This window comes from Haliotis cracherodii, unplaced genomic scaffold (genome assembly GCF_022045235.1).
Source record: "Haliotis cracherodii isolate W230 unplaced genomic scaffold, xgHalCrac1.p SCAF_26, whole genome shotgun sequence".
NCBI lineage: Eukaryota > Metazoa > Mollusca > Gastropoda > Lepetellida > Haliotidae > Haliotis > Haliotis cracherodii.
This window is the reverse complement of record NW_027266282.1, coordinates 1,295,512-1,310,293: the sequence shown is the minus strand read 5'-3', so window position 1 is coordinate 1,310,293 and position 14,782 is coordinate 1,295,512. Positions and strand designations below refer to the sequence as shown.

The 14,782-nt window shown below is 39.5% G+C and overlaps 1 protein-coding gene across 1 annotated transcript in view; it reads left to right on the top strand.

The window, feature by feature from the left end:
• LOC139472978 (nuclear hormone receptor FTZ-F1 beta-like) overlaps positions 1 to 14,782 on the top strand; it is a 28,515-nt gene that overhangs the window by 7,971 nt on the left and 5,762 nt on the right. The window contains exons 3-5 of the mRNA XM_071255471.1: positions 6,006 to 6,185; positions 7,160 to 7,590; positions 11,027 to 11,279. Of these exons, the coding sequence (XP_071111572.1) occupies positions 6,006 to 6,185; positions 7,160 to 7,590; positions 11,027 to 11,279 (864 nt within the window). The remainder of the gene's footprint in view (positions 1 to 6,005; positions 6,186 to 7,159; positions 7,591 to 11,026; positions 11,280 to 14,782) is intronic.

Genomic DNA, 14,782 nt, shown 5'->3' with positions numbered 1-14,782 from the left:
GACCGACTGACTAAAATATGCTGGTCCTTATCATTTTTGGACGGTCCTCCATGGTACTGTGTAAAAACATACCTTTCGATCAGAGTTTTCTCTTTTTACTTCTGAACTGTAGATTTGCTACAGGAAGGTGTTTTTTCGCTAGAATGCATGTTCAAGATCATAAGATTGTTCAATCTCCAAGTGTAAAACAGCCTTGCAGTGTGCATTGGCTGTCTGAAGGGAGGGCTGTTAAGGGGATGAAAGATAACTGACCAACAGTTGTCATGGAAATAGAAGAAGCAGCAGCAGAGGAAAATAATGGCGCAGCAGTCAACATCCAGAAGAAATCAAAACCTACTCAACAACCTACATGCTATCAGATGTGTTGTATCATATGGCCAAACTTGTCACAATATTTCAGAAAGACAATCTGAATCTCGGCATGATATTGCCAATTTTGAATTCAGCCTGCGACTCATTGCAAAGATTGCGAGAAATACCAGGAGAAAAGGAGCAATCGTTTATTGACAACATCAGAAATGGCGAGTTTTGTGGTGTGAAAAGTTGCATATGCAGATGCATGTTCGGTGCAGGCTTTTCAAAATTCACGTGCAGGCTTCATCGATGACTTATGCAGTACATTACATGCCAGATTTCCCGAAGACAGTCTGTCTACCCGTACATGTCTTGACAAAGTCCTGAATCCATCTCACTTACCAGATTCATGCGAAGAATTGAATAACTATGGAAGGGATTACCCATTTCAATCCTATGAGTGATCCAATAAAAATGACGTCACATAGATGGCGAACGAGCCAATAGGGATTTCGCCAGCTACAAAACTACAATTGTTGGACTTGGTACACACACACTTCAACAGAATTGTTATCGAAGATTTAACAATATGATCTTGAACATGCATTCTGGAACAAAATGGCAAAGACCGGTAAATTTTTAGTGTGACGGTCCCACTTCTATTTGCATGGAACTCTGGGTAGGAGTGTGACATTGGATGTATGGCACCACGTACTGTCATAGAATTGCTTTGGAGAGCTTGTCGATTTGGTCACATTGATGGGTAAAAATATTTTGTCATGCACCTTTTGCATTTTTTGTAGCATATCTAGGTCTATGTAATTATGAGAAACAATATCTAAAGCATACCAAAGGCTTGCATTAGGCAGCGTTAGAAACTAACAGTTTTAGACCACTAGTCCTCATAATGATAACATTACCCTTTATAGCAAAACCCTTTAAAAGGGCATATTTCTACTAGTCCTTATGATACCTTAACTGTTGGGCAGTTTGGCAAGGACTATAGGACTAGTGCAAATTTCTAACGCTGATTAGGCCTGTCCGTTCTTTTTTCAGATAAGCGCGTTTGTTTACAAACACGCAAAAAGTTCAGTCACCTGATTGTGATATGCAAATAAGCCTATCATGTATGTTGCAATGCGAAGTCATCACTGCGTATGAGTGCACATGGTTCTGAACTCATGTGGAAAATATTTATAAACTCTTTTACTTGATTACTATAGCTGTATTGTGTCTAGATAATAAAGAAAGAAAGATGCAATGAATGTATTCTTTACAATACATTATGCAGTATTGAATTTAATCTTCAGTTTGTCCATATTTTCTCTTCAGTTTTGGTATCTAGTGCACGAAATTGTTGTTTACAAAGTACATGATCTAGACTACCAGTTGTCGGACTTTCATTTTTGGAGAAGCCTCGGTGGTTGAGTGGGTTAGATCGCTGACTTTGTGTGCTGGCGATTAGGTGCCTCAATCTGGCAGTGTGAGTTCAAATCCCGGATGCGACCCAACCCCCCAAAAGTATGAGGTTCTGTACTACTAAGAAAATGTTATCCCAAATATAACATTTGTTACATTTGACCACTTTCTAAATGGCATTGTGTATCATTCCTAAACTTAGAGCTTTCAGTTCTTTTTGTCGGCTATGTGATCAGCTTCAGTCTCCAGGTTTGTTTTGACTGATGCAGGTACATATGGCTTAACAACGGTTGCTCCAAAGCAGGACGGCGACATTGCAACCTTAGCTCCTAAGCATCCTTTCTTTTGCTTTTCGGTGGACGATAGGGATCTCGTGCACCTCAACACTACAGTTCAGAGGATTTTGGTCGTCTTTGGTTCATGTCTCTTCCCAAGAAGAATCGTGCATCCGGGATGCTGTGACCCTTAGTCAAGATAAGACAGCAGCCGTCTTAGATCTTCTTGCTCACCACGCATTATCAATCACCACTCTTTGCAGACACTGTGTTTTGCAACATTACTCTTGGAATGACCAATTTGAGAACCGGTTAAATGTATCTACACACTCTCTTTTCACTGGACACATCCAGGAGGTTGCACATGAAGTCCAGATGGAGACGTCTCATCAAGTCACTCTTTACTTACTGCATCTTCAGCGGAACCAACTAGAGGAACAGAAAAATGATCGGAAATGACCTACCTTCACTCCCTCTAAAACCTGATCTTAGAGAAGTTCTGAGTAATTGTTATACTGCCTTTCATGGCTGTGGTAGGCAGAAGATGAGTTGGACCATTCTAGATGACCCATATGTGTTTTGTCTTCTATAAATAGGGTATCCTCTAAACCTCATGACGACACCCCCAACAACGTACCAACTTTCTCAACATCTATATCCAGCTTCCAGTCCTCAGACACCATAAGCTTGTAAAGAACTCTATATAAGGGAGTCCTCAATTTAGTCTCTTTTTCGATAAGGAAACTTTCACCAAATTATACCTAGAGACTCTCCAACACTTTCACATGACATCAATCGCCCTACTTAGAACGATTCCTCATCCCAGCAACTTCATGGTCAGCCTAGATCTACAAGACACATATTTACACGTCCCTATCCTTCCAGAGAGATGCCATTTTATCTGGTTCATGTTCCTAGGCCAACAGGGCAGTCGGGTAGCCTAGTGGTTAAAGCGTTTGCTCGTCACGCCGAAGACATGGGTACAATGTGTGAAGCCCATTTCTGGTGTCCCCCATCGTGATATTGCTGGAATATTGCTAAAAGCGGCATAAAACCATACTCACTCACTCACTCACTCCTAGGCCAACACTACCAATGGCAAGTGCTCACGTTTCGAATTTCTTCGGCCCTGTGGCTATTTATTTGCCTCACAAAACCCCTTGTCAAATTCCTACACATTCTTGGCATCTTATCCGTATCTTACATTGATGACTGCATTCAAGTCAAAGAGGATTCAAACACTCTTCTTCGACACCTCGATTTCACTAGGTTGGATCAACACCAAAAATGATTCTTACACGACGTCCCCATTTCATTGGAGAACTCTTCAACACAAACCTGGGTAAGATGTACGTACAAAGTCTCATTGGTCGACACTTTTTCAGTCCTCCACACTGATGATCTAGTCGGACAACCTAATGGTCGTGTGGTACATAAATAAGTTGGGAGCCACCAAGTCGACGTCACTACTGTCTCCAGCGGTTAATATTTTCCAAATGCTCGACTCACTCAACATTCAGACAAGACATATTCCCGGCATATCCAACGTTATAGCCGACTCCCTGTCCCGACCTGACAAAACATCTACCATGGAATAGTGACTACATCCAAGGATATTCCAGTGGATCTGACAGTTGTTTCCATGCCACGACGTTGAGCTCTTCGCAACCTGCTTCATCACTCCGATCTCCCGGTTTGTATTTCCAATCCCAGATCCTCTTGCCTGGGACCACAATGTTTCCATCATCCAGCTTTCTAACGCAGGTTCTACAGAAGATAACATCAACCAATCACCTGACACTGCTTTTGGCAGCGCCCTACTTGCTAACACAAGGTTGTTTTCACAACGCTTATCCATCTCACAGACAGAAAGCTTAACCATCTATCTCTAAGAGTTGATCTTCTTCAACCTCAGGGGCGGTCGGGTAGCCTAGTGGTTAAAGCGTTCGCTCGTCACGCCGAAGACCCGGGTTCGATTCCCGGCATGGGTACAATGTGTGAAGCCCATTTCTGGTGGCCCCCGCCGTGATATTGCTGGAATATAAAACCATAGTCACTCACTCACACACTCTTCAACCTCACTTTAAGCCGCTTCATGCATTACCAGCAAACCTCAGTCTATGCATCTGGTGCATTTACAGAAGTCACTTGTAACCAAGGGTTAGTGGCCAAGGCCATCACTGAGGCTCACAGATCATCAACAAAAGCATTTTACAAGCATAAATGGAAGGCATTTGAGGCCTACTGTCATTTCCATTTCCATTTCCACTCCTGCTACGGCCTTTCCGTAACATACCTTCATCATCTCTGATCGTTTCTTAAAATTGAAGGTTCTACATACCTGGCGATCAATTCCGTCATCACAACTACAACGGGCACAAAGATCTCTACAGTTTCCAAACTGCAATGACTGATTAGGTCTTACCAGTCATCACGGTTCCGACCTCTGACCTGGGATCTTCACATCATACTTCGTCATTTTATTTCGGCTGATTACTAACATTCATGTTCGAGAAGGATTTAAAAAAACATGACATTGAAGACAGTATTTCTTCTGGCTCTTGCAATGGCGGCTTGATTGAGAGAAATTCACCTGCGCTGTTGCCTCCACTGTGGGTCTTCACAATAATTGCTCCTTGACTGCAATTATGAAGTTGCCATTAGGCGCAGCCTGCCTCGGGGTTGGATCCAATATTGCTACTCCCTTGTTATCACCCATGTTTCCTGGTATTACCCTACATCTGTGTATTTGTCATCATTCATTTGATGCTCAAGTTAATGAATTTGTTACAGGTATAATTAGTGGTAGTAGCACTACCTGACAAAGGTTCCCATTTGGTATTTCTTGTGTCTGGGGTAATTATTCAATCTAAATCCAGGTTTGATAAAATCACTCGTCTGTCGAGACTTCAGCTATGAAGTTGCCATAAGGCACAGCTGTACTCGGTGTCCCAATCCCATATCCCACGCACCTGGGTATGTTACAGGGTGACGGATTGATGATCCTTTTGTGGATGATGTCTATCGTTTCCTCATCTTGTCTTAACCGATAGCTTCAATCACCGACACGTGATTGAGGGTTGGACAAAACGTTAAAAGAGATGCCAAGCGGGCCGATCCTATCGTCTTCAGGAGATTCTTCTTGTAGATTTAACAAAAGGATACATCTCTTCTTGAATATAAGTCGCACTTGTTCAGCTTGGACATAAGATTATGCTGGTTTATGTATGAACATGTTACACATACTGTACCATCCAACCGTGGGATAAATGCATAGTGTGAGATAGGTTAAGTTTTAGTTTTCTTGAAATTTTACAATAAATTGTATATTATTATACTTATATACTTATCCTGTCTCACACGTTATATGCCCACCCGTCCATACCCGAATCACCATTCCTTAGTCTATACACTCCTTAAAGAGAATAAGTTGGCTTGGATAGACACGTGATTGGCGCAAGTACTGAAGTAGGTCAACCTGCAAAGCATGCATGACCCAGATGTAGGAATTGACCATGGTGGTGTGAGGTACGTACGGTTGAAGTAACCTAAGAAGCTTGAAACCTTTATTTCAGACACCACGTTTCCATTGAGAATTGAAGGAAGAAAGAGAAATGCCTGGTGTGAGATAGGATAAGTATATAAATATACAATTTATTGTAAAATTTCCAATTGGGAGTGTCTTTATCCTATTCATCAGTGAAATGGGTTTACCTTCAATGGATGCCTTGTGACACGCTGTCAAATTGGTAGCAATGAGAACTTTTAGTGGCTATTCTTAATGTTGACAATTTTAACTGTTGACTACATAGCCAGGTGAGCTACTGGGGTTGGCACTATAGTTTATAATCTAGTACAGTAGATCAACCTTGCAAATATACGGATTTTTTGTCTCTGTTTTTCATGTTATCAATGTGCTCCTGCTACCTCCATGATCTTGTGCAATTTTTGTCTGTTATCCTTTATTAAATGCACAAAAAAGGAAAGGCAATCCTGAAGTAATCATCATGTTTTCAGGTTACCACTATGGAATATTTACATGTGAGAGCTGCAAGGGATTTTTCAAGCGAACAGTCCAGAACAAGAAAACATTTGTGTGCCACAGACATGGAGAATGCGATATTACCATTTTCAACAGAAAGAAATGTCCAGCATGTCGATTTGCCAAGTGTGTACAATGTGGGATGAAACTAGAAGGTTAGTTTGGTTATATGTACTTGGAACTAGTGATTACCAGCCCCATGAAGGATGCAAACCATCATGGAGATGCCGTCTGCGCCGGCGACAAGCGAAAGTAAATCAAAATCAGTTCCTGTGAAAATAAAATTAAAAGCTGAATAGCGTACGAGGTATGGGTAGCTAAAATGTTATCACAAGACATTAAAATGCAAGTAAAAGATAATTTCAAATGTTTTCGGCTTTTTGCAATATTGATTTTACTTGTTGATTTTACCAGTGGCTACCTGGAAAAAGGTATTTGTAGCTGTATGGATACTTGGTCAAAAATTATACTGTGAAAGTTTGAGGCCTCTTAGCTAGTAGAACTTTAAATATTTTGGGAGGTATTGTGAAATCACTAACATTCTTGGTTAATTTCCATCCCATCGTTTCCTACCAGGTGACTGTCAAGTAGAAAGTTTCAGCACTTATTGTTGTATTTATTTTGAGTCAAGTCAGACCAATTTCTTCTTCTTTCTTGTATTGTGGGACACATTGGCTAGATGGAGGTGAGAAAAAGAATGAATAAATAAAAGCCCAGGGCCTTTAAAAAAAAGTGATCTCAGTGGTGAGGTGATCGTAACTCTCATACTTTAACATAGACTTTTGATGAACGTAGCGCTAAAATGGCTTTGTGAACATGTTATATTACAGATTTATGGGACCATTTTTTCTACATTTTAGATTTATTCATTTCAGAAGGAAGTTACTTTTTCACAGGCTTGACATGCATGTTATGACGTACATAGTCAGGATAAGAATGTGACAGAGGCAGTCAGACGAAATGCTTTAAACCTATCATATAATACACATAGAGATATTCATATGTCTTGACACGTAGACAAAGCTATATACATGATATAGTTGCCGAGACATGAATATAAATGTGTATAATATATACGTACCAAGTGGTTATTTGTTATTAAAGGGTAAATGATGTATTTCATTTCCAGCCATTCGTCTGGACCGAACGAGAGGAGGAAGAAGCTCATATGATGGCTGTTCAGCACATGGTCGAACAAAATCTTTATCAACAGAGAGAAAGATAAAACGATCATCAGTGACACGGGCAATTCCTCCTGGGCTGTCTTCCAATTGCAACTCTGATGTGAATGTGAGTCACCTGGTGGCTATTTTAAACCACTCAACACCCTCATCACAGCAGAGTGGAGAGGGTGGGACTCTGCAAGTGCCAGAACTGTTGACAGACATAATGAATTTGGAACCCCTTTTGTCTGATGAAGAAATACCCCTGGACATGATTCCAGAGGGGTTTGAAGAGAATGAAGAAAGTTTGTACACATACCTCATGCAGCTTACGGAGCTGCGACTCTATAAGCTTGTGCGTTGGGCCAGGAATCTTCCCCAGTTTGGGGCAATTTCGGTAGGTAAATGGCAGGAACACTTTTCACAAAATAATGAGAATAATAATAATAATAATGCGGTTGGATATGTTTGTGAATGATTGGGTTTAAATGGTTCTATTTGATAGGTTCTCAAAAGGATAGACTGCGGTTTATGACTAAAGGAATTGATGTTTATGATCTTGTTTGCCTGTGGCAAATTGTGAGAAGGATATAGGAATGGGTGCTGTCTGTCCACCGTTTCTGTCCATGGAAGAACTAAAAGGCTATTCATGTTTGTTGATAAACTGCTCAGATAACAGTCTAGCCTTCAAGTGGTACCTTTTGCTATTTCCAATGTGTGCCATTTCATGAAAGTGATGTTTATGGATTACAATCCAGTTCTTCATGCAACATGTCCAAGTCAAGATAACAATCCAGTCCCCATCAATATCAAGGTTACATTCCAGTTCCCAATTCAAGTCAAGATAACAATCCAGTCCCAATCAATGTCAAGGTTACATTTCAGTTCCCAATTCAAGTCAAGATAACAATCCAGTCCCCATCAATATCAAGGTTACATTCCAGTCCCCATCAATATCAAGGTTACATTCCAGTCCCCATCAATATCAAGGTTACATTCCTGTCCCCATCAATGTCAAGGTTACATTCCAGTCCCCATCAATGTCAAGGTTACATTCCAGTCCCCATCAATGTCAAGGTTACATTCCAGTCCCCATCAATGTCAAGGTTACATTTCTGTCCCCATCAATGTCAAGGTTACGTTCAAGTCCCTATCAATGTCAAGGTTACATTTCAGTCCCCATCAATGTCAAGGTTACGTTCCAGTCCCCATCAATGTCAAGGTTACTTTCCAGTCCCCATCAATGTCAAGGTTACGTTCCAGTCCCCATCAATGTAAAGGTTACATTCTAGTCCCCATCCATGTCAAGGTTACGTTCCAGTCTCCATCCATGTCAAGGTTACATTCCAGTCCCCATCCATGTCAAGATTACATTCCAGTCCCCATCAATGGCAAGATTACATTCCAGTTCCCTCATCCAGCTCAAGATTGCATTTCAAGGTCCCCATCTTAAAAAGCTTAAATGACATTTGGGGGAATAGGGTGGTCCAGTTTGCGCATTTAATTTGCGCAGAGTACTTCCCTTAGCTGTGCCAGGATCTACTGCTTGTGGCTTCAAATCCGAGAGCCTCCCTGATCATGATCCACGGCCTATGAGCACCATACTTGGACACTGACAGGTTTCCGTCTGCAGCATTGTGAAGGCTCACACTGAGGTATACCTAATGAATAGGAATAACTTATTTGTATACAACTAATCACCTCCTAGTTTGACACCCGATACTTGTAAATCTCTGTGATTATTTTGTGCTGTCGCGTGTAATGTAAGTCTAATGACATCTCGACTCTTGTTTTCTCGATTTTTAAACTCAGACACAATGTTTAATGCCAAAATATGTGCTTGAGAATTCTTTGTCACAGGTCGTAACCTGGCATGATAAGTCCACAAAGTTCCATATTTTTAATATATGACGTGATTTTTTGCTTAACACTTTCAGAATAACATCATTTCACCACAACCTTTTGTCTAACTCTAAAAAAAATTATACACCAGGAAAGTGTCATTTAATAGAAATCGCATGTTACACACAGCATTGAAAATACAACAGGGGACATTACTGCAATATTGTTGATGTTCAGAGCTTTCTAACGATACCAAACATCGAACCAATCATCACGTGTTATTCATACAATAGTTTGAAAAAAGAGGTATTTCACGGTATTGGTACTGAGCAGAAAGCCACTGTTATTGGGAAATAGATGATGACAGATAATAATTCAAATTATTTTTAAAATAATCTTCCTATTACATAAACAATTCAAAAAAACAAAAATATGTAAGTGGATGTCTTACAATTGCTGAAAATTGGCACAATTTTCACTTCCTTGGTGCTTTATCTGGCAGGGATTGACTTAGGCCATCATTCCATGATATCTGTTTATTGAATTACCAGTACGATCTAAACACCCATTGTTGTGACCTAGCAGATTGTTATCTCCTGCATGCCAACAAAAAATGGAACAGCTGATCGTGGTAGACATGTCTACTAAACAATTGATAATTGTCCTCGCAAATAATTCCTCCTAAAGTCGACAATGAACAGAAATACATAAATAATTGGTATGTTATTTCAGTTGTCAATGCACATAATCCAGTAATATACACGTATTTTTATATATTCACCACTGTTCACAGTGGAATGATTCTTGTTTCAAAAAAGGAAATGAGGGGATATATCTATATAATATGGTAACATTCATTGCAACATAATTTGAGTGATTAAAAACTGAAAAACAAATTCAGTTTTAACTGTTGGAAGACCAAATGTCTCTGACAATTTACAAAATCTCATCACATGCCAAAAAATCTCATTGCTTTCGGACCAGGTGACATTTTTTCTCATATGTTACAATTTCTCGAATAATCTGGACAGCACATTTTGTATTAAAATATTTATTTTATTAATGTGTTTTAAATGGTGTATAACATGTAGTAGCCCATGGTAACCAAGGTGTTTTACAAGTAGATAATCTCCTTGATAAATGTAGGCTTCATCTATCACCCCAGGGTCTCTGGGAATCTAGAAACTCGTTGCCATAAGAAGAAAGGGACCGACCATTTGATATTCAGGGGTGGGGGCTGCGATTTGGTATCGAGATTATGTAACACTTTCTTAGTAAAGTACAGATTGTTCGAATCCCGGACGGGACTCAACTCAAAAAAGTACGAGAATCTGTACTTTACTAAGAAAGTGTTATCCCAAATACAACATTTGTTACATTTGACCACTTTCTAAATGGCATTGTGTATTCATAGCTCTCGGCCATGGGAGCCGTGCCAATTTACACTTGTCAGAGGGGTACTCAAAGTACGTGATCTAGACTACCAGTTGTCGGACTTTCATTTTTGTGGAAGCCTTAGTGGCTGAGTGGGTTAGATCGCTGACTTTGTTACATTTGACTACTTTCTAAATGGCATTGTGTATTCATAGCTCTCGGCCATGGAAATGTATTGTGTTAATTTTCACAACCTGAACCTTTGAGATACCTTTGGCAATATGTATTTTAATGCACCCATATTGAGGATATCTGTTATGTTGATACCCCTGTGACTATTTGTAAGATCTTTCTATATTTCGGAAAACTTCACATGAGCCACAGGACCTTTTGGTGCTTTTGCTTTGCTACATGTGTCCTAATAAAGCAAAGTGGCTGGTGTGCCTAAATAGCCACAGGAGATGACTACCTATTAAGCAGCACACTTATGATTCTGCAAGGTTATCATTTAAGTCACATTATTGGTTTCCTCATTCCACCAAAACGATTATGAATTAGGATGAGCACAAAACACAAAACTTTTGTTTGATAACTGTTGCTGTTTTGTTGCTTTTCAGACTGATGACCAGATTCTGCTGCTGCAAAACTGCTGGTCAGACTTACTGGCTTTGGGGGTTTGTTGGCGGTCAATAGCCACACCTGGAGTACTAGCTCTTTCGGCTGGAAAAACCATTGGTTTAAAGCGAGCTCAGGACTTAGGTTTTGATGATGTTGTGAGCAGAATGATATCACTGTCGGAACATCTGAGACGCCTGGAAGTAGACCAATATGAATATGTGGCCATGAAAGTTCTACTTCTCATTTCTCCAGGTAAGCACATCCAGTGAGTGAATGTTGTTGTTCAGTTATGAGTCGAGGTTGTCTGCAAGTTATCAAGTAAAGACAACAGTAGTTGCTAGCATAAACATGAACACTGTTAGTGTAAGATCCCACTGAACACCTTACATTCCCAATACATCATTCCCAATACATAATTTCTATTTGGCTATCATCACACTAAAAACTCTTCAGATTTAAACAGACTGTCAGCTCACTGTCAGTCATCCCAACTAGTGCCTAGGGAAACAGTATCCCATGCCAAAGACCTCTACTCATGTGCAGGGCTGGGAAACATCACTTCTTCTCTTTAAGTATGCAAGAGACAACACCTGAAAATGTGTCTAGACCACATGATCGTCAGCTACCCCTGGCTTACCAACAGGATTATAATCCTATTCAGAGCTTGTGCAGCTAAAACTACCATGAGAAACAACCACCTTCGGCTTCGGTTATGCATGTGGAAGGTGACTGCTCTGATGACAGCATCAGGTGAGGTTAACCATTTTGCCACAAACAGCTCATGCTTGCCAGGACTTCAGGGGTCAAGCAGGATTTAGAATCCACCACGTGACCGTGAAGAATGGCAGCACCCATTGATGACGATCTAATATATATCGATAAAATATGCTTCCGAAATTCAAGCCAAGATTGGCAAGAGTAGAAACTGGCTGGAGGCAGGTTAAAAAAAAATTGTTTATAGATTTTGTTATGTGACAGTGTATTTTCTTGTTTAACAGTGTGTTGCATTGTTTCTGTTGGGGTTCAGTAGACTCTCATTGCATTGTGTTTTGACTATGTTTAGATGCTAGTGTGGTGTGAAAACTTCTGGTACGGTATACCACAAACGTCAATAGTAGGATATGGAAACTTCATTAATGTTCTAGTACCATTAGACTGGTAAGGGCACTGTATAGAAATTTCCAGTATCTCTCTCGCATTTTCATCACGTCAGAACCAGCTTTCATGTGAGGATCGCTCATCATCCCTGATTCCCTGCCTAGACCTTTTCGGAAGTTTGGGTGTATATATATATGGAAGGGGGATATAGGAATGGGTGCCGTCCGGACGGCCGTCACATTTCGTTTCCGGAGTAGATCTTGAAAAACGTACCATATTTCTTCACCAAACGTGGCACATAGATAGGTCTGGTGGTGAACTAGTGCCGTTTGATAGTTTGAGATTTATAGTTTGGGATATTTAAAAAAATTATTTTTCCATTTCCATGGCAACGACTTTGACTTAGACTGAAAATGGTGGAAGTACTCATTTCTGGAGCAGATCTTGAAAACCGTACCATATTTTTTCACCAAACTTAGCACATAGATAGGTCTAGTGGTAAACTGGTGCCTTTTTGATAGTTTGGGATTTTTAAAAGAATTATTTTTCCATTTCCATGGCAACGACTTTGACTTAGACTGAAAATGGTGGTAGTCCTCATTTCCGGAGCAGATCTTGAAAACCGTACCATATTTCTTCACCAAACTTAGCACATAATGTCATCTCGCAGTATTGAATACATTTCCTTTCTTGTTGGTAAGTTCTGCATTGCTTGTGTGTATGTTCGTCCAAAAGTGTCATGGACACGGTTGTCGTATTCACTTACTAACTTCATGCAGAAATACAACTCATTACAAATACAACAGTGTAACTGAACTTAAACTTACTCAACTGTATAAACACTAATTCCTATCCTGTATATATTCTTGTCAACCATACTCTGTACTTTACTTGCTTGATAACGGTGCTAGAACCTACACCAAAACCATCGCTCCTATTTGTAATAAAGAAGTTGTTCGTCCATATGTCTCATCCTTACTCATTCCAAATACAGATACATATTCTATCATAAACTGCAGATGGCAAAACAACACCAGTAATAACTTTTTCTAGTGCTGCAATTAGGCCATTTACAAAAATGCCCAGTGAACATAGTTCCCAGGAGCTAATGCATTGCACACAACCGGACATGTCATATTGGAGAGGGATATGAGTATTTCATGCATGTTATCACTGACTTAAGCCATCACCACTGTATTTGTGTATTTGATACTGACCACTGCCATCATATTATATATTGCCATTGGAAATTGTAATACAGCTCTATTGCGTACTGCCATTGTTATTGCTTTAGCAGTTTAGCAGTAATTTGTATTGATTTGTTAACCTAGTTAATTTTTGTAATACATTTGATTGTATACCATTTTTGGGTGTTTGTTGGTTTCACACTAGGTTCTTTTACTTACAGATTTCAGGGTTAATGTATTGTTTCAATTTGGGAATCAACACGTAACAATTTATAATCTGGACTTGTAGCAACAAATTGGTGGGATTGAGGAGGGTAAAAAAACAACCTTGAAAATGTTAAATATTTCCTGACTTACAGGATAACTTCTGTATTTTCTTGTGTATAGGGCACACTTTATTCTCACCGAAAATTACAGCTGTGTAGAGGGGTTGCACATAATCATTGATAATACACACACACGCATCAGTTTTGGTGTTGTTTTCCCCAGTGAAAAGACATTACCATAAGCACTTAACACTGGAAATGCCACGTCTACAAATCCAAACTGAAGTGTGTTAGTTAATCCTTTAATACACATTTCTGGTTGTAAATCATATTCATACTGTATCTTGACATGTTTGTAATCTATTTTATTTCAAATTTTAATCAATATTGTATACATTAATTAAAACTATTAATTAAGACTGTTACATATATATATATATGTTAATACACCAAAGTGCTATGCTAATAAATTATTATCCACTGCCACAAAGTGGAAGGGGGATACAGGAATGGGTGCCGTCCGTCCATCACGTTTCGTTTCCAGAGCAGAACTAAAAAAACATGAGAGATATCTGAAACAAACTTGGCATATAGATAGGTCTAGTGGTGAACCGGTGCCTTTTGATAGTTTGGGATTTTTTAAGAAGATTTTTTTTCGAATTTCCATGGCAACGACTTTAACTTGGACGCAAAATGGCTGTTGTGCTCGTTTCTGGAGCAGATCTTGAAAACCGTGCAGTATTTCTTCACCAAACATGGCACATAAATAGGTCTAGTGGTAAACTGGTGCCTTCAGATAGTTTGGGATTTTAAAAAAATAATTTTTCGGGTTTCCCTGGCAAAGACTTTGACTTAGCCTGAAAATCACCAAACTTGGCACAGACCTTGAAAACCGTACAATATTTTTTCACAAAACTCGGCATATAAAAAGGTCTAGTGGTAAACTGGTGCCTTTTCATACTTTAGTATTTTAGACTTTGCCTTAACTGTTGTCTTTTAATAGTTAGAGAGTTTGAATGTTTCCTAAGCAAGAGCTTAACTTGGAAACTGTTTACACATACTACAAAAACATCTACACAGGGATATCTGAGAACCGTTACCATAATTACCTAATTGAGATGTATACCACTTGATAAAGGAACATGGACAAGGTATATGGTGAATTATTGTGAAAACCCAATTTACAAGTGGCACCTGAACCAGC